The sequence below is a fragment of the Copadichromis virginalis genome, linkage group LG18 (assembly GCF_057382275.1).
Source record: "Copadichromis virginalis isolate Kocher_CV1m ecotype Utaka linkage group LG18, C_Virginalis_male_GT1.1, whole genome shotgun sequence".
In the NCBI taxonomy this organism is placed as follows: domain Eukaryota; kingdom Metazoa; phylum Chordata; class Actinopteri; order Cichliformes; family Cichlidae; genus Copadichromis; species Copadichromis virginalis.
The window spans coordinates 17,170,888-17,190,189 of record NC_140635.1 but is presented as its reverse complement, the minus strand read 5'-3'; the positions used below and the strand labels follow the sequence as shown (position 1 = coordinate 17,190,189).

The following is a 19,302-nucleotide window of genomic DNA, read 5'->3' as shown; positions in this document are numbered from 1 at the left end:
GGGGGGCGTGGGGGCACGGCTCTCCCTTGGTAGCGCCCCTGTCTGCCAGAGGTTTCTAACTGTTAAAAGGGAGTTTTTCCTTCCCGCTGTCGCCAAGGTGCTTGCTCATTGGGTGGGTCGTCTGATTGTTGGTGTTTCTCTGTATTATTGTTGGGTCTTTAACTTATAATATTAAGCGCCTTGAGGCGACTGATATATAACTAAACCTGAACTGAACTGAAACTCAATAAACTGCTCCTGCTTGACGCGTCCACACGCGGCACATTTACACCTAGTATGAGTTGTTTATGACTTGTGTCCGTATTGCCGTCTCCAGCCTGCAGCAGCAGCAACCCAGCAGAGGCCAGGCCAGCCTGCTCTCCTTCCCGAAGCCACCATCAGGCTATCTCCTATCTCCAAATGACAGGTCTATTTTGGAAAGGAGGCTGCGCCAAAATAGGCACGTCAGCTATGTGGCATCATGAGGCACCAGAGAAGAAAGAAAACGTAAGTCTGCTCAACCGCCCACTGCAGGAGACGGGGGGATGTTTCACTATCTTGGATTTACAACCATTTTGAAATATATTTGAGGTCAAAGAAGACTTTTTCTTGCCCCCCATGTGGAGCCCCTGAACGCTGTTGGAGAGGGCCATCATCCGGAAATCCTGACGGGCTATTGATTGTTTGGCCCACATGATTCAGCGCCTGAATTTCCTGAGCGGTTAAGGACTCAAGGTGAAGAAGCAGTAACACAACAGTTAACTCATTTTCTTACAGTAAAGTTTACATAGGAACTTGGTCGAAGTTAGAATTTCTTTTCCTTTTTTTGTTGGTTAATTTGAGCTCAAAGAGGTAGATAGCTGTCATTTTTCACCTGTGACTATTACAGGGGCGGATTTGAGTTCATTAGCTAACCGCATCATCCAGCTGAAGTTTCTGTTATATTTAAGTAAACACAAGCTCCTTTGTCGAATTTTTTCCGTGATTTTTTTTAGTCGTTCATTAAATTCCAGTGTCTTTTTTTACGAGTTTTCCTCAGCTGGTAGAAAACGGACAGTGCTAGAAATGAAGTATGTTTGTGAAGTGGGAGCTTTATCAAACAGCTGATGTCCCTTTCGCTTCTACAAATGGCAATGGACAGAGACGGAGTCTGACAGCTGAGGTTATTTTTGGGACAGGCAGTTAAAGCGGCGGAGGTGACAAAGCTGGTAAATGTCACTGTTTGAAAGACACATAAGCGCTCTTTCTGACCTTGTTGTGAGGGAATTTGTTTGCTATTTAGCTTCTTTCCCTTTGAATAGGTCTTTGTATTGATGAATGTCCGCTGCGGCAGGTCAAGGATATGTTGACTGATATATAGCTACTGTAACTGTCAGCTATAAATATGCCACCCTAACTCTGGATTTATGTCTATTTTCATAGCATAACATATTTTAGAGAACACATAGCAGAAGGCCAGATTTTACAATGGGTTTGTGTAAAGTTGACAGGTGTTTGTGGAGGAATATGATCTACAGGAAATAATAGTAAATGTATTTATTTTTTCTTGATATAGTTTTGTAATTTTTACATTTGTACTTCCTGGTTTATTTATACTTGCAGTTGAAGATTGGTGTTTTTAATAAAGGTTATTAAACTTGTACATATATAAAATCAGTTTTGTATTTATTTATTTAATATTTTTATTGTTTCAATTACTTTATTTGTACCCATGGGTAGATTTGGTCTGGAGTAGAGAGTCATCCATCTTCCATCCATGTTTGTCAGTGCAAACACAGAAAATATATAAGCTTAATAAAAAATACTGAAGAAATAATTATACTATAATTACAGAGAATTCACTTGGCATCATGTAGGATAGCAACGCTATGCTCGGTTAATCTGAGTAATGGCTGCTGGAACAAAGTTGTTTTGTAAACCGTATTGTTTTGCACTTTGGGACGAGAAGCTGAAAGTCACTATGCAAAGGGAGCAAATTGTCCAGTAAAATCATGCCCAGCAGACACTATAATTGTGGTGTACAGTGATGCTGAGCTCAGCCGTGGCTCACCAATCTGCCCTTTCTGTCCTTCACAGATAAATATCAGTTCAATTCAATTTTATATACATAGCACCAAATCACAGCAACAGTCACCTCAAAGTGTTTTATACTGTAAAGACTCTACAGTAATAGAGAGAAAACCCCAACAATCAGATGCCTCCCTATGAGCAAGCATGTGGTGACAGTGGGAAGGAAAAACTCCCTCTTAACAGGAAGAAGCCTCTGGCAGAATCAGGCTCAGGGAGGGGCAGCCATCTGCCATGACTGATTGGGGTCAGGGTTAGGTTGAGGGTAGGGCGAAAGGACAAAAGAGAGAGAGGCAGAAATCAACACCGTGACACCAAATAAAAAGGATAAAACAGACTAAAAAAAGCAGGATGAAACAAATGGTTTTATCAGTGTGGAGATTTTTTGCACACATGTTGCTTCAAAGTTGAGTTTGGACTCAATAACTGTTCCAAGATATTAATAAGACTTATAAGATGTGTAATATTTGCCCTTTGTTTGATCACAGGAACAAACGATGGAACAAAACTTGTTTGGAGGGGCCCCCAGGTTTCTCACTCGCCCAAAGGCATTTTCAGTGTGTGTGGGCAAGGATGCCACACTCAGCTGCACAATTGTGGGCAGCCCAACTCCACTGATAACCTGGGAAAAAGACAAGCTGAAGCTGACGTCCGGAGGCCGCTTCAAGACTGTGGAAGATGGAGACGCTTATCGCCTGACCATCTATGACTTAACTCTGGAGGACAGTGGACAGTACATGTGCAGAGCTAAGAACAGCGTCGGTGAAGCTTACGCCGCTGTAACCCTCAAAGTGGCGCTGCCGACAGAGATGTCTCAGAAGGCCCCTGTTTTCATGGTGAAGCCTGCCTCTGCACGTGTTGTTTTGGGCGGTGATGTTGTTTTCCACTGCCAAGTTGCAGCTTACCCTGAGGCCAACTTTGAATGGGAAAAGGATGGGCGCTACCTGGGGGAGACCAGTCGCATCAAGATCATTTCTGAGAGCGATGGCAGCACTTTAAAGATCCAGTGCGTACGAAACCTGGACAGCGGCACTTACACCTGCAGGGCCCAGAACACTGTCGGCCGCGCACAAGCTGCGGCTGCCCTCGTTGTAGATGCTCAGGATTCCCACCGCCAAGCTGTAGATAAGAGCAGCTCCCTTCTCTCTCACCTACAGAAGCGCAAAGAGGAGATCTCCATCTACCGCAATGAAGAAAGCAGCGCCTCCATTTCTTCCTCCTCCACGGCCAAAATCACGGATGCTTTCAGTTCTCTGGGCCTGGAACACGATCTGCGAGCATCTGCCCTGGCGAAGCTTCCTAAAGGTGTATTCACTCGTACCTGCACCGTGACTGAGGGGAAACATGCCAAACTCAGCTGCTTTGTGACCGGTCACCCCAAACCCCACACTATCTGGAGGAAGGATGGAATGAACATCAGCGAGGGCCGCAGACATGTCATTTATGAGGACCAAGCTGAGAACTTCATCCTGAAAATCCTGTACTGCAAGCAGACTGATAATGGCCTCTACACCTGCAATGCAACCAATATGGCAGGGCAGACCTACAGCGCTGTGTTAGTAACAGTCAAAGGTAAGCTATTACCATTTTTGAGCAATCGCAGTTAAGAAAATCCTCCTGAATTAAGTTTTTAGTAAAGATATGTTTGCATACTTCTAATAAGTATGCAGGGAAATATTAAGGCTGGCTTTACCTTATTTTTTGATAATGCTAACAAATCTCAACTCACTTTCTGTCTGTAGTACTCAGGTCAAAGACCCTAACCCTCTGAAGATACAAATGTTTATAAAAAGCTCATACTTATGTACATATTTAATAGTTTAGAAGTCATGAATCCTTTTCTAGGAGACGTAAATGGTTTATTTGATGAGGATATTTTGAGCTGCATATTAATTTATTACACTGTTTATAACACTGTCATGGTGTATCTATAATCTGCAGCATCCGTTGTACTTAAATATCGTGTCCCCCATGCTCCAGTGTGACTCATTTGTATATTTTAATAGTTACAAACTGAGAGCAGTGCTTACTGGGAACTGTAATTACTCTTCTGAATCTTCTGGGTGTTGTTGTTTGCCTTTTAACAACAAGACTGAATTCTGGCTCATGTCCTGAAGTAAGGTGTTGTGTTGCAGCTATTTTCTGCTGGCGATGAGTAGTTCACAGTTGCTAAGATGGTCACTCACTCAGTAGATCACTTTGGCACACTGCTGATGTGACTTCCCTCAGGAAGATGTTGGTCCAGGATATGAAGCTGTAGAGTTGCAGATTTTAATTTCAGATATTAATTTCCAGTCAGTCCGATGTCGAGTGCCAAGCTGCCGATGTACCAGCTGAATTCAAAGTGCAGGAAAATTGGTTCTTTGTGTGATATTTTCCCAGCAATTTGGTACTTTGCTGGAGTTTTGCAGAAAGCTTTGAAATGGAAAGAAGTTTTACTATATGTGGCTAGAAAATAAATGGTAGTGTAATGGCAAATACAGTATCCAGCACATGAACTGCATGATAGTCTTTATATACCATTCTTTACATATGCACTGGAGAAGTAGTTTGCTAATACTCATCCATTTTCTTTAGTACTTGTCCAGTTTAGGGTTTAGGGTTGAAGTTAAGCTGGAGTCTACCACAGCTGTCAATGGGTGGATAAGCTGGATACACCCTAGACAGGTTGCCAGTCTACCACAGGGCTAACATACAGAAAAAGAAAGCTATTCACACTTACATTCACACCAAGAATCACCAGTTAACTTAAAATAAATGACTCTGAACTTTGAGAGGAAGCCGTAGTGTCCGAGAGAGAACCCACACAGGCAAGGGGAGAACGTGCAAAATTCACACATAAAGGCAGTGGATTGGAACAAGAACAAGAATATGAGATGAATAAGAGATGTTGACAGAAAGGATCCCATTCCTATCAGTGCACCTTATGTATTCTATAAATGTGACAGACTGTCCATGGTGTAACCTGCCCCTTGGATTTGGAGTTTATTGCCACTTCTGGTGATAAAAAGTAATCTTATGTTTGCTTTGGAAGCCATCCTGTATTTGAATCTTTGCAGTGCCTGTTTGGATGTTATTACAACCATGCTTGAAGCAAAAATATTCAGCATGGCAAGATGAAATTAACTCACTTAGTCTTTGGAGAGCACAGTTTAGGAAACATATTGGAAAACATGAATGCAAATGTTAAATATTTTATTTGGCTATACTGAGTGCTCAGGTTGAACTTATCTCACTTCTTAAATCAGATTTTCTACACTTGATTCCTGAATTTAAATGTTCTAGTTTCTCTCACTTTATTGATATTTCATTAGCCTGACATATATTTGAATATGTGGGTAAATACATGTAGAAGTTGAAAGTGTGATGTAGTTCAGCTTTGGTTAAAGATTCTGTCATATTTCCTTGTGCCAGAACCCAAGGTGCCATTCAGGAGAAAGCTGCAGGATGTGGAGGTGCAGGAAAAAACCTCAGCCACACTCATGTGTGAGGTGCCTCTTAGTTCCACTTATACCAACTGGTTCATGGAGGAAACGCGACTGCAGCAAAATGCTAAATATCGCATGGAGCAGGACGGCACCCTCCGTCGCCTCACCATACACAACGTTACCACCAACGACGATGGAGTTTATATATGCGAGATGAAAGAGGGCAGTCGCACTGTGGCTGAGCTCACAGTCCTGGGTACGGTAGAGACTCTTTTTCTTTCCACTGTTCTTCTTCAGTGTTTGTGCACTTATCAAGTGTAATTACAATTGTCTATATGGGTTTAATGTAAATATTACATGCATCTCATGTGGATACTTAATGCGACATGACCTGGTCTGTGAATGTTTACTACATTGGACCATTATTTACTGCTATATCTATTTGAAAAATGCAGTTTTCAGTTCTGTTTTCTTCATCTCAAATCAGTTTCTTCTTATATCTCAGGTAACATAACTAAGAAGCTTCCTCGGAGGACAGTAGTTCCTGTTAGCGACACTGTCATCTTCTGCGTGGAGCTGGAACATCCCTATCCAGACGCCTACTGGACTCGCAATGGCGAGAAGTTAAAAGAGGATTCACGTATTTCAATCGGCTGCGTGCTTAGACAGTACACACTCACAATTAGAGATTGCCAGGCAGAGGACTCTGGAGAAGTGGCGTTTGTGGCTGGAGACTGCAAGACATCCACCCGATTCTCAGTTACTGGTGGGTTAAATGTTGTTTGATACATTCTAATGATATCTGTAGTAAATATATACAAAATATCTTGTGGCGATTGATTTAAATTCAATTTATTTTATTTATATAGTGCAAAATCATTTCAACAGTTGCCTCAAGGCGATTTTTATTGTAAGGTAAAGATCCTACAATATTAGAGAGAAAACCCAACAATCAGACAACCCCCTATGACTAAACACTTGGCAACAGTGGGAAGGAAAAACTCCAGCCATCTGCTGCAATCTTTTGGGGATGAGGGGAGGGTGACAGGACCCTTTGGTACAATAATGAACCAAACATTTATTGAATTATACAAAACAGTGTATCTCGATATATTTCTTGTTGTTAGGTCAAATATCAGCATATATTACGTAAATACAAAAGAAGAACTGAAACTAGTACTCCAACTAAATAACATCACAATATTTTTCTCTAGCTGCCCGGAAGCATCCTCCCGATCCCCCAGTTGACGCTGTGGTGCAGAACAAAACAGAGTCCTCCATCACCATTCAGTGGTCTCCTCCTGACAGTGACCGCCCTGTCCCCATCAAAGGCTACGTTGTAGAGCGAAGGAAGGTTGGTACCCAAATGTGGCAGAGGTGCAATGCTGAAGAAACCATTGTCACAACAGAGTTTACAATCTGCAACTTCACTGAAGAAGCTAGCTACCAGTTCCGTATCTCTGCCATTAATGACTTTGGGCAGAGTGCCTACCTGGAGGTACCTGGAACCTTCTACCTTGGTAAGACTGAATTCTCTGTGATTGTTGTCATTTATGTCTATGTTTGGTTTTTGTTCTTCCTTCTTAAAATCCTGTTTGCGGGCCTCTTTTCAGAACCCACTGCAGAAATCAGAAAAGGTCTGATTAACAGCACTGCAGTCTCCGGTGAGGAATTCTCCATCTCTGTCGAGCTGTCTGCTGTTTGCTCAGGCTTCTGGTCCCTAAACGGACGCCTTTTGCGCAGCGGAGCCGACTACCTCATCACCAGGTCAAAAAACATACACACATTGCTCATCCGAGTTGTGACCATGGAAATGAATGGAACTGAAGTCAAGTTTGTGGGTGGAGGCTCACAAAGCAGTTGCATCCTCAATGTGAAAGGTACATACTAGAGAAATGACCTCAGTCCTATTAATTTGTGTCTTTTTTTGTGGTTTTTTTTTCTTCCAATCAGTAATACCCTCTTACAGTGCCACGTTGTTTTCAGCCCCTTCTGTTAGGTTCACCAACAAATCCGATCATCTAGAGGTGGTGACCTGCAGTGCCCAAGCCACTGCTCAGCTGACTGTTGAGGTGTCAGATTACGACACACAGGTTAGTGATAGAAATATGTAAATAATTTGTTTTAGTTTTTGCCTTTACAGACTCTATTAAAACAGCTGTTTTAATATAACGTTTAACGTCTTTTTGAAAGAGCTTTGTAGATGTGTCAATAGGATATTTAATTATCCTAATTCTACGTCTACATATTATTATTGTAGGGTCTACCTTACAATATAAAGCTCTTTGAGGCGGCTGCTGTTGTGATATGGCGCTGTATAAATAAAATTGAATTGACCTGACAAAGACAAAGAGCTTTACTTGAGTAATTTACTTAAGTACTGGTTTAATGTACTTGTATTTTAATTTAAGCACTTCGGTGTAGTGTTACTTCCTGCTTCTACTCTACAATATTTTGATTCAAATTCGACATGATTAATGTGCTTACTTTAGGTACCTCAAATTATATTTTGACTATACAACTTGTGCACTATTAGATTACTTAATAGGATTATAACTTTTACATCTGTATAAATTTTTTTCATTTTACCTAACACAAAATTCTGTTTTAACTCTTGTGTAACACAACTTTTCACTTTTCATTAAATACTCAAATTTCCTGTGACCGCCTTGTTCTTTGTCCTCCAATGCTACACCCTTGGTGCACCCTTTTCTGAATAATCTGCAAATGAGACACTTTTGTGTTTGAGTAATTCCAGTTAACATTAATAGCACATGTATGTGTTTGTGTGATCCTAACCTGTTTAATTTGGAAAGCATTTCTGTATTTCTTTCTTCAGGTGGTTTGGACGAAGAACGGACGGGAGCTAAAAATGGGCAAAAAGTATGAATATGTGCTTAATGACCGCAAGAGGATCCTGATGGTACACAACGTCACTGAGGAAGATGTGGGCATTTATGATTGTGTGTTACCTGATGACAAGATGTCCATGCAACTCACTCTTAAAGGTATGTGTAAAAATTGCAGCTAACTTTACATCATTTGTTGCTTCAAATCACAATTAGGATTTTCCAGAGAGGATTTTTGTAATAGGAACTAGGTTCAGGGTGCAAAACACCTCAAATGATTTACTGGAATGTGAGCTGCTCTGATTGGTTTTATCTTTGAGGCATCAAACAGATTCATTAGCTTGTCTCAAAAGAAACTGCCCGTGCTTTCAAGGACAAAATAAAACAGGCAGAAATGGTCCGCTCTAACTCAAGTATGCTCTCTGTTTATTTTTCTGTTTTTAACTGTAAATGAATTTCCACATTAAGTGACTTCATCCTCACTCTAACCCATTACCCGAGTATTCCTGCCATTAAAAAAACAAAAACAAAAAACCCCATAAAAATGTGAAAGCCTAAAAAATTTAAATGCAAGAAAAAAACATCCATTAATTACAGGTGACATGTTTTAGATGAGTTTTTTCTAATGTAAATATCTCATAAAAACACAAGAACATCATCCACATGTCACATGATATGGACCCACAGCATTATACAATTCAAAGTAAAGTTAAGGAAAGTTTCTTCATCCTCTGCTGATCAACCCTCTGACCTGTGATGTGCTTTCTTATATTTAACGGGTCACTGTAAAGTGGCTGCTATCGGTTGGAATTCATGTATGATAATTTAATAACTGCTTCCTTTTACTTTATTAGAAAGGAAAGGAAAACATGTTTAGTCCTTTTGTTTATTTAAATGTTTATTTTAAATTAATTGAAAATAAATCCTGAGAAGAAACTGCTTCTCAGGCTGCCCCTGTTGTTGGAAGTGGTTGGGCCGTGGCCAACCCTCTTCCTAAACATGAGCTCCTGCGTTAACAATCCAACCAAACTTTTAAAAAAGACATTTAATTTTATTATTACACATAAGTCACATGGTAACTTTTTATTGCTTTTCCCTCCCTAAGATGAACCTGCCAAATTTCTAAACAAAGCCAGAGGTACCATGGGAATGTCATCGACTCTCAAAGGAGATCTTGAGCTGAGCTGTGAGGTTTCATCTGCCAGTGCTGCTGTTGTGTGGAGAAAAGATCAAATGGAAATCACTGAGGACCAAAGAACTACCATCATCTCCAAAGGGACTCAAAGGAAACTCATTATCAAGAGTGCCAAGAAGATTGATGAAGGACATTATTCGTGTGAGACAGCAGCTGACAAAATCACATTCCAGGTTAAGATAAAAGGTAACACTGCATGATGGCACAAGGCTGGGTTTTTTATGTTGATTTGGGAGTATTTGATGGCACAGAAACTTCTTTTTTCCTCACAGAAACTCCAGCTGTAGCTGCCTTCTCCAACAAAGAGTCAGTCCAAAAGGAAGTGAAGGCCACTCTCTCCCAAAAAGCAACTCTTACTTGTAATGTGTCAGATAGCAAGACAGAGGTGAAATGGTACAAAGATGGCAAGCTGTTGATATCCAGTAGGACCATATACTCAGAAGCAAAAGGCAACACTCGCCAGCTGGTGATTGAAAAGGTGGAGAAGAGTGATGCTGGAGAGTATACCTGTGAAGCTGGAGGGGACAAGCTAGTCTTCAAGATATTTGTCACAGGTGGGACAGCCTGGTTGATTCATTTAAATCTAAAGATTTTTAATCTTTATAAATGTATAAAATTCATAGTAATGCTCATGGTGTACATTTAATCATCTAAACCATCCACTATCTTGAAGTGCCAAAAATATACATATTTAGATTTATCATATCATCCTATCAAGCGCTAAGTGTGTGTTTCATATTTTGCCTCTAAATTATTCCAATCATCTGTGATTTTAAAGCTTATGACAGCACTGCTCTTCTTACTTGTGTTACCCTCAGATTCCCAGTCAGCTTTCATCAACAAGGAGTCTATTCAGAAGGAGGTTAAAGCCATGCTTTCCCAGAAAGCCACGTTGAGCTGTGAGGTGGTCGATACCAAGACAGAGGTGAAGTGGTACAAGGATGGCAAGCTGCTGACTTCCACCAAGACAATCCATACTGAGTCAAAGGCCAAGAATCGCCAGCTGGTGATCGACAGTGTGGAGAAGAAGGATGCTGGAGAGTACATCTGTGAGGCTGGGACTGAAAAGCTTGCCTTCAAACTACAGGTGGCAGGTAGGGGCAATGATCTAACTGGTTTGATTCATGGGGCTTGCAGGTGCTGCAGAGAGAGAGAAATTTATCATCCATATTCATGGTCTCCTCAGACACACAGGTCCAGTCAGCTTTCTCTAATAAGGAGTCAATCCAAAAGGAGGTAAAAGCCACCCTGTCACAGAAAGCTGTTCTATGCTGTGAGGTATCTGATAACAAGACAGAAGTGAAGTGGTACAAAGATGCCAAGCTGCTGAGCTCCAGCAGGACAATCCATACTGAGTCAAAGGGCAAGAATCGTCAGCTGATGATTGACAGTGTGGAGAAAAAGGATGCTGGAGAGTACATCTGTGAGGCTGGGACTGAAAAGCTCACCTTCAAACTGCAGGTGGCAGGTAAGATCTTTTGAAATCATAGCATTACTTAGTTTCTATATTTTGAATAAATATCATCTGATGTTTTTTCCTTTCATGACTCCTCGTTCAGAGGCCCAATCAGTCTTCTATAATAAGGACTCTATACAAAAGGAGGTGAAAGTCACTTTGTCCCAGAAGGCCACTTTGAGCTGTGAGGTTTCTGATTCCAAGACAGAGGTGAAGTGGTACAAAGATGGAAAGCTCCTGTCCTCTAGCAAGACTATCCACACAGAGTCTAAGGGCAAGAATCGTCAGCTGGTGATCGACAGTGTGGAGAAGAAGGATGCTGGAGAGTACATCTGTGAAGCTGGGACTGAAAAGCTTGCCTTCAAACTACAGGTGGCAGGTAGGGGCAGTGCCCTAACTGGTTTCTAGTTTTTCCTCTTGAGTTATGCGCCTTACAGATATTAAACCTATTTGTTTCTGGACAGCAAAGAATTTGAATTTATTTTCATGGTTTCCATAGACACACATGTCCAATCAGCCTTCTTTAACAAGGATTCAGTTAAGAAGGAAGTGAAAGCCACCATCTCCCAGAAGGCTGTCCTGAGCTGTGAAGTAGCCGACGCCAAGACAGAAGTGAAGTGGTACAAGGATAGCAAGCTGCTGACTTCCACCAAGACAATCCATACTGAATCAAAGGCCAAGAATCGCCAGCTGGTGATTGACAATGTGGAGAAGAAGGATGCTGGAGAGTACATCTGTGAGGCTGGGACTGAAAAGCTTGCCTTCAAACTACAGGTGGCAGGTAGGGGCAATGATCTAACTGGTTTGATTCATGGGGCTTGCAGGTGCTGCAGAGAGAGAGAAATTTATCATCCATATTCATGGTCTCCTCAGACACACAGGTCCAGTCAGCTTTCTCTAATAAGGAGTCAATCCAAAAGGAGGTAAAAGCCACCCTGTCACAGAAAGCTGTTCTAAGCTGTGAGGTATCTGATAACAAGACAGAAGTGAAGTGGTACAAAGATGCCAAGCTGCTGAGCTCCAGCAGGACAATCCATACTGAGTCAAAGGGCAAGAATCGTCAGCTGATGATTGACAGTGTGGAGAAAAAGGATGCTGGAGAGTACATCTGTGAGGCTGGGACTGAAAAGCTCACCTTCAAACTGCAGGTGGCAGGTAAGATCTTTTGAAATCATAGCATTACTTAGTTTCTATATTTTGAATAAATATCATCTGATGTTTTTTCCTTTCATGACTCCTCGTTCAGAGGCCCAATCAGTCTTCTATAATAAGGACTCTATACAAAAGGAGGTGAAAGTCACTTTGTCCCAGAAGGCCACTTTGAGCTGTGAGGTTTCTGATTCCAAGACAGAGGTGAAGTGGTACAAAGATGGAAAGCTCCTGTCCTCTAGCAAGACTATCCACACAGAGTCTAAGGGCAAGAATCGTCAGCTGGTGATCGACAGTGTGGAGAAGAAGGATGCTGGAGAGTACATCTGTGAAGCTGGGACTGAAAAGCTTGCCTTCAAACTACAGGTGGCAGGTAGGGGCAGTGCCCTAACTGGTTTCTAGTTTTTCCTCTTGAGTTATGCGCCTTACAGATATTAAACCTATTTGTTTCTGGACAGCAAAGAATTTGAATTTATTTTCATGGTTTCCATAGACACACATGTCCAATCAGCCTTCTTTAACAAGGATTCAGTTAAGAAGGAAGTGAAAGCCACCATCTCCCAGAAGGCTGTCCTGAGCTGTGAAGTAGCCGACGCCAAGACAGAAGTGAAGTGGTACAAGGATAGCAAGCTGCTGACTTCCACCAAGACAATCCATACTGAATCAAAGGCCAAGAATCGCCAGCTGGTGATTGACAATGTGGAGAAGAAGGATGCTGGAGAGTACATCTGTGAGGCTGGGACTGAAAAGCTTGCCTTCAAACTACAGGTGGCAGGTAGGGGCAATGATCTAACTGGTTTGATTCATGGGGCTTGCAGGTGCTGCAGAGAGAGAGAAATTTATCATCCATATTCATGGTCTCCTCAGACACACAGGTCCAGTCAGCTTTCTCTAATAAGGAGTCAATCCAAAAGGAGGTAAAAGCCACCCTGTCACAGAAAGCTGTTCTAAGCTGTGAGGTATCTGATAACAAGACAGAAGTGAAGTGGTACAAGGATGCCAAGCTGCTGAGCTCCAGCAGGACAATCCATACTGAATCAAAGGGCAAGAATCGCCAGCTGGTGATTGACAGTGTGGAGAAGAAGGATGCTGGAGAGTACATCTGTGAGGCTGGGACTGAAAAGCTGGCCTTTAAGATACATGTGCAAGGTATGCCTCTATGGATGTCACACTTATAATAATATAGTGTAACGTGTAAAACATATTTTAGATCGTTTAATGCAAAGGCTTCTTCACAAAAAAGTGTTTTTGTGTTTGCATTGAATACATTGTTGGTTGCTTCAGTTGTGGGATGTAGTATTTGGTTTAATTTGATAAAAAATTGTTGCAGCCTTTGAGTAGAAAATTGAGTTATGTTGTTCAAATGACCTGCTGAGCTCCATGTTTTGGTCTCTGGTTACAAGATCTGGTATCTTTAGCTGGTTATTTGCCAGGTTCTAGTTATCTGAGTTAGGGCTGGGCCATATTATACCGTTCACGGTAATACCGGTATAATGTTAGGCAACGATAGGAAAATGAAATATCGCGATAGAATGGGAGTAAAACGCGCATGCGCAGTGCCTTTGTTTTCATACGCACATGGCCGATTGTTGAGTGAAACAGATGAACCAGAATTGGTTTGTAAAAATGGTGCAACTTCCGTGATGTGGAACTGGTTTGGTGTTTGTCCGTCAGATACACAACAAAGCACATTTTTTTTGCAGAACATGCAAGCGGCCGTCGTTATTGTCATATTTGTCGGACTAAGATGCTCTTAAATCTGGGAGTAATCTGGGTCCTAAACTCCATATGCTTCAGGTCAAACAACACTGCAGCATCACTTAGAGTTAAAAACTGTCTAAATTATTTCATCTTTAATAAAACGATCAGCATTGCTGCTTTACCAGGTGTAACTATAAAGTTTAACTTCCAGGCATCCATGAAAACAAAAGTTATTACATTTAACGGAGTTAGCAGGAAGCTAGCGGAAGTTAGCTCGCTAGTTTCGCTAGTTACCTAAGCATGATATTGCATGTTCTGACTGAGAGATTTCTGAAAAAAATCAAACGTACAGCTCTGCTATCACTTCCAACATAAATGAAGACAGGAAACTAAACAGCAGTGACGTTTGTAGGGTTACTGAAGTTGGGCTAGCTGGTATATAATGATGTGCTACGTGATCGCTAGCGACACAGCTATGTTAGCATAACATAAACAGTGAAGCTGGAGGAGGAACACTAACACTTTTCCACTTATAAAAGTTAACGTGAAGGTTCTTCATGGTTAGAGACAAATGCAATCGCATGGCAGGATGCTGTAAACGGACCAAACTTCAGTCAGGAGAACAACTGAGATAATCCATCCACAATACGAGGTTAGTCATTAATATACTGCAACAACATGGGAATAGAGCAGCTGTCAGAGAATTCAACATTAATGAATCAATGGTACAGAAGTGGAGGAAGCAAGAAGAATGAGTTGAATAAAGTTTGATTTATCTGACTGCTTTGTTTCGCTTAATGTGCCTTATAATCCCGTGCACCTTATGGTCCGAAAAATGCGTACTGCACCTCTTTTTAACTTCAGTGGATATTATACATGGTTATGCTCAGGATATGTCAGCCCATTTCTACTGGAAATGCCTTTTGGTTAAACTTTCAGCAAGGAATTTGCATTTGCACTGTTACATTTTTATAAAGCTTTAATGTACATAAAAACCAGCTTCTTGTTTAAGTGAAAATAAATGGAAGGTTGTCTTTTTGCGCTAGTAATGTTGTGGAGTTGTATTTTGTCTCGCATCAATTATATCGTCGGTTATATCGTTATCGCAACTTTTCAAATATATATCGTGATAAATATTTTTGGCCATATCGCCCTGCTCTAATCTGAGTTATCATGCATTTGCTGTGCGTTTTTGTGTGATTTCAGTTGAACTGTTGTTTTTGTACAGGTAATTGTACTGTCACCTTACTCCATTATAGTTGATAACAAGACAGAGGCGGAATGGTAAAAAGATGACAAGCTGCCAAATCCCAGCAAAGCAGATCACATGGATTCAAAGGGCAGGATTACTTAAATGGTGATTGACAATGTAGAGAAGAAAGATGCTGGAGGTTATATGTTAAAAGCAAGTGAAAATTGGGGATGTAACATACAGGTTAAGTGTTTTAACACCTAAAAGAGAAGTACATGCAAATTATATAACAAAAACTATGTAATAGTTATTGTCATTGCTGTTATTTTAGTAACTATTAAAAGTGAATATTACAGTAACTCACTGACTCCTGAATCATCAAGCATCATACATCAATGTTGAATTTATAGAAAAAACTGTTGCAAGACAGATGATTGTCTAGGCTCTTTGTGTTGCTCTGAGTGGAGATGAGCTGAAGGTGGTGGGCACTAAGTTTGGAGCTTTCAGGTGGGGCATTGTAAAGACGTTGTAAGAAAAAGGAGAGTACTGGAACACAAAGCAAAAACATGACAATAATCATGCTCTTATAATATTCTTTGGTTGTGAAAATTGTAATTTAGACATTATAGTCAATCAGCTGATCTGACTCGTCATTTACATAGATTTATACATTTATAGAGATTTTTTTAAATACTTTATGAAATCTTTGTTTAGGTTTATTTTCCTGACACCTGAATTGAGTAAAACTGTAACAGAAACTCAATGAAAGATTTAGAAATTTTTGTTTTTGGTTTGGTGGAATTGCAGATGTTTTCACATATTTGCATATTTTGTGGTCACGTTACATTTTTGCTGTTAAATATTGTTCCCTGGTTTTGGCTTTCCTATGTATTTATCCACTTTGTTGCTATGAAAATTGATTTTCTAGGTTATATTTATCTCACATCACACTTAAACTTGCTACATTGCCATGACATTAATCACTGTTATTTCTGCAGAGATCCAAGTGAAGTCTGCCTTCTCCAGCAAAGAGTCTATCCAAAAGGAGGTGAAAGCTACTCTCTCTCAGAAAGCCACTCTCACCTGTGAGGTATCTGATATCAATACAGAGGTAAAATGGTACAAGGATGGCAAGCTTCTGACCACCAGCAAGACAGTTCATGTAGAGTCAAAAGGCAGGAGTCGGCAGCTGGTGATCAACAGTGTGGATAAGAAGGATGCTGGGGAGTACATCTGTGAGGCTGGGTCTGAGAAGCTGCCCTTTAAGATACAGGTGTTAGGTAAGCTCAATAAGTTGTCTCTAGTACTTTCCTACTGTATGTCAATGAGCTTTAAAATAGTCTTGTTGTGTAGTATTTCTGCCAGATTGCCTCGTTTGTATCCAGTAAGTTGAGTCATAGTTGCTTAAAGTTTTTTTGCATTTCACATTGATTGATGTTTTTTTTTGTCCATTTGCTGGTCAGAAGCCCCAGCTGGCTTCTCTAACATGGAGTCAGTCCAGAAGGAAGTGAAAACTTATCTCTCACAGAGAGCCACGCTTAGTTGTGAGGTTTCAGATTCCAAGACAGAGGTAAAGTGGTACAAGGATGGCAAGCTGCTGACTTCCAGCAAAGGAGCCCACATGGAGTCTAAGGGCAAAACTCGTGAGCTGGTGATAGAAAAAGTGGAGAAAAAGGATGCTGGAGAATATACGTGTGAGGCTGGAACAGAGAAGCTGGTATTTAAGTTGCAGCTAACAGGTAAATTTATTTTAAATATAACATGTTGCCAATGGATTACCACTTATTTGTACAAAGTACTGAAAATAAGTTCTTCTTTCTAGATTTAGCCATAAAGTTCCAGAAGAAATCTGTCAAGGACACATGCGTGGTTCAAACAAGTGAAAGCATTGTTTTATCCACTGAACTGACCTCAGAGGGCGGTAGTGTGAGATGGTTTAGAGATAGCATGGAGCTCAAGGAGAGCAGCAAGTATGAAATGAAAAAAGAGGGCCTTTCTCGTACCCTGATAGTGAAATCTGCAGAAATGAAAGACAGTGGAACGTACTCTTGTCAAACTGCGGATGATAAACTGGAGTTCAAAGTTCAAGTTAAAGGCAGGTCATAGAAAAGTCTTAAATACAACTCTCATGCATGTGCAGATGCAAGATTTTTCTTTGAACTTTTCCCTCTCATGCTTTCTTCTCAGATTCAGCTTTGAAGTTTGTTCTCCCTTTGAAACCTGCCACAGTGGAACTGGGAGGTACACTAAGCCTGATTTGCGAACTAAATCAAGCTTCAGGGGATGCTGTATGGCACCATAATGGCCGTGAGATTAAACCTGGAGGCAGGTTCTGTGTCAGAGCAGATGGTGCTAGGCGAATTCTCACTGTGACTGGCATGACCAAGGAAGATGAAGGAGAATACAGCTGTGAATGTAGAAATGACAAGACATCTGCTAAAGTCTCCTCTAAAGGTAATTAACTAGTTTAACTAAAAAAACGTCTTTCCAGGATGGAAGCCTTTTCTTTTATATAATTATGCTTTATTCCTTTCAGCACCAAGATTAGTGAGGTTGGTCACCAAACTGAACAACGTGGTTGCAACGGAGCGAAAAGATGCCGTTTTCAAGTGTGCCGTCAGCCCAGCAGACGTCAGCGTCAGATGGTTCCACAACAGTATCCTCATCGTTTCTGGGCAGAAGTATAAGCTTGAGCAAGGTGGTGGCAGCCACTCACTTACCATCACCTCAGTCACTCAGAAAGATGCAGGAGAGATAAGTGTTGATGCAGAAGGCAAAAGCTGCAAAGCTACTCTACAAGTGCAACGTAAGATAATAATGGGAATTATTGTTTAACTGTTTATATAAATGAACACATACTTCCATCTAACATTCTTTGTGTCCCTTCCAGATGAACCTGTGACTTTCAAGAAAAAGCTAGAAAACCTGACAGTGGAGGAGCAAAGCGAAGTGAGGATGGAAGTGGAGCTCAGTAAGGCATCGGATGAAGTCAGGTGGATGAAGAACAGTGTAGTGCTGCAACCTGCAGGAAACATGGAGATTCGGGTAGAGGGAGCTAAGCAGGCTCTGGTCTTCAAGAGTGTGACTTATGCTGACCGTGGCATCTACTCTTGCGAAACTCTGGATGATAAGACCCAGGCCAAGCTCAGCGTGGAGAGTAAGACTCATCAAGATTAATGTTTTAAATACAGAATATGATGTGCATAGCATACAAGAAGAAGAATGTCATTGTCATGGCGCTTGTTATCACAAAATCAGTCCTACGTGTTAACACTCTTTTCCTTTTCCCTTCAGTGAAGAAGATCCAGGTAATAAAGGGTCTAACAGAAACCAAGGCACGTGAAACAGAGACAGTAACACTTGAGGTAGAACTCAGTCAGGTCAATGTTGAAGGCTCCTGGAACAGAGACAGGGTCAAATTAAAGTCAGGGCCAAACTGCCATATCACAGCTCTGGGAAAGAAGCACATCCTGACGTTGTCCAGTCTCAAGCAGGAGGATGCAGGAATGATTTCCTTCCAGGCAGAGGGAGTGCATACTTCAGCTAAACTGATCGTCACAGGTAACGGTGGGCTCATGTTTGTCCTGATGAGGTCTAGGTTTCCTAAAAAAAATCCAGTCTAAAAAAAGTCTAATGTGCTGATTCTACAGAAGCTCCTGCTATGATCTCCAAACCTATTATGGATATGAGTGTTCCTGAGAAGGAGAAGGTTACGTTTGAATGTGAAGTGTCCAGAGCGAATGCAGATGTTAGATGGTTCAAGGTGAGAAATTATTACTGTCTGCTGATTTAAATGTGTGCAGTACACATGTAACATTTTGAATAACACTGAATCTGCAGGATGAGGTAGAACTAAAACCGGGAAAGAACTTTGCTATTCATTCATTGGGCCAAAAGCGCACTTTGGCCATCAACAAATGCTCCCCTGAAGATGGAGGCACGTACATCTGCCGTACTACTGATGATAACACCTCCGCCAAGCTCACTGTTCATGGTAATTACTAATTATGCAACAAAGTAAGGAAATCAGTAAGGTACAATTAATCTAGGTTCAGTAAAGTTTTCTGTACTTGGCCTTTTCCTGCAGCCAGAGATATCAAGATCATCAAGAAGCTGGAAGATCTGGAGGTAATGGAGAAGGAGAGTGCTAAATTTGTCTGTGAAATCTCACACGATGAAGTGGAGTGCCAGTGGTACAAAGGAAACACAAAACTCAAAGCCACTGACAACATAAAGATGAGGCAAGAGGGTAAGGCCTCAAGAAATTGGAAAACCATTTTAATTAA

The 19,302-nt window shown here is 41.1% G+C and overlaps 1 protein-coding gene across 12 annotated transcripts in view; it reads left to right on the top strand.

Moving 5' to 3' along the window:
• The first annotated feature begins 421 nt into the window (after nucleotides 1-421).
• obscnb (obscurin, cytoskeletal calmodulin and titin-interacting RhoGEF b) overlaps nucleotides 422-19,302 on the top strand; it is a 63,674-nt gene continuing 44,793 nt past the window's right edge. For 6 of the 12 annotated variants that reach the window (XM_085439286.1, XM_085439285.1, XM_085439284.1 and 3 more), the window contains exons 1-28: nucleotides 430-714; nucleotides 2,535-3,618; nucleotides 5,461-5,730; nucleotides 5,980-6,240; nucleotides 6,689-6,994; nucleotides 7,088-7,354; nucleotides 7,461-7,567; nucleotides 8,314-8,482; nucleotides 9,429-9,704; nucleotides 9,791-10,072; nucleotides 10,337-10,612; nucleotides 10,705-10,986; nucleotides 11,078-11,353; nucleotides 11,474-11,755; nucleotides 11,848-12,129; nucleotides 12,221-12,496; nucleotides 12,617-12,898; nucleotides 12,991-13,272; nucleotides 16,015-16,296; nucleotides 16,480-16,755; nucleotides 16,839-17,111; nucleotides 17,204-17,470; nucleotides 17,553-17,822; nucleotides 17,907-18,173; nucleotides 18,311-18,577; nucleotides 18,667-18,779; nucleotides 18,857-19,010; nucleotides 19,104-19,265. In XM_085439286.1, the coding sequence (XP_085295412.1) occupies nucleotides 2,544-3,618; nucleotides 5,461-5,730; nucleotides 5,980-6,240; nucleotides 6,689-6,994; nucleotides 7,088-7,354; nucleotides 7,461-7,567; nucleotides 8,314-8,482; nucleotides 9,429-9,704; nucleotides 9,791-10,072; nucleotides 10,337-10,612; nucleotides 10,705-10,986; nucleotides 11,078-11,353; nucleotides 11,474-11,755; nucleotides 11,848-12,129; nucleotides 12,221-12,496; nucleotides 12,617-12,898; nucleotides 12,991-13,272; nucleotides 16,015-16,296; nucleotides 16,480-16,755; nucleotides 16,839-17,111; nucleotides 17,204-17,470; nucleotides 17,553-17,822; nucleotides 17,907-18,173; nucleotides 18,311-18,577; nucleotides 18,667-18,779; nucleotides 18,857-19,010; nucleotides 19,104-19,265 (7,582 nt within the window). In that variant the 5' untranslated portion in view covers nucleotides 430-714; nucleotides 2,535-2,543. Of the gene's footprint in view, nucleotides 715-2,534; nucleotides 3,619-5,460; nucleotides 5,731-5,979; nucleotides 6,241-6,688; nucleotides 6,995-7,087; nucleotides 7,355-7,460; nucleotides 7,568-8,313; nucleotides 8,483-9,428; nucleotides 9,705-9,790; nucleotides 10,073-10,336; nucleotides 10,613-10,704; nucleotides 10,987-11,077; nucleotides 11,354-11,473; nucleotides 11,756-11,847; nucleotides 12,130-12,220; nucleotides 12,497-12,616; nucleotides 12,899-12,990; nucleotides 13,273-16,014; nucleotides 16,297-16,479; nucleotides 16,756-16,838; nucleotides 17,112-17,203; nucleotides 17,471-17,552; nucleotides 17,823-17,906; nucleotides 18,174-18,310; nucleotides 18,578-18,666; nucleotides 18,780-18,856; nucleotides 19,011-19,103; nucleotides 19,266-19,302 lie in introns of all 12 variants that reach the window. The other 6 variants (XM_085439293.1, XM_085439291.1, XM_085439295.1 and 3 more) reach the window with 5 other exon arrangements.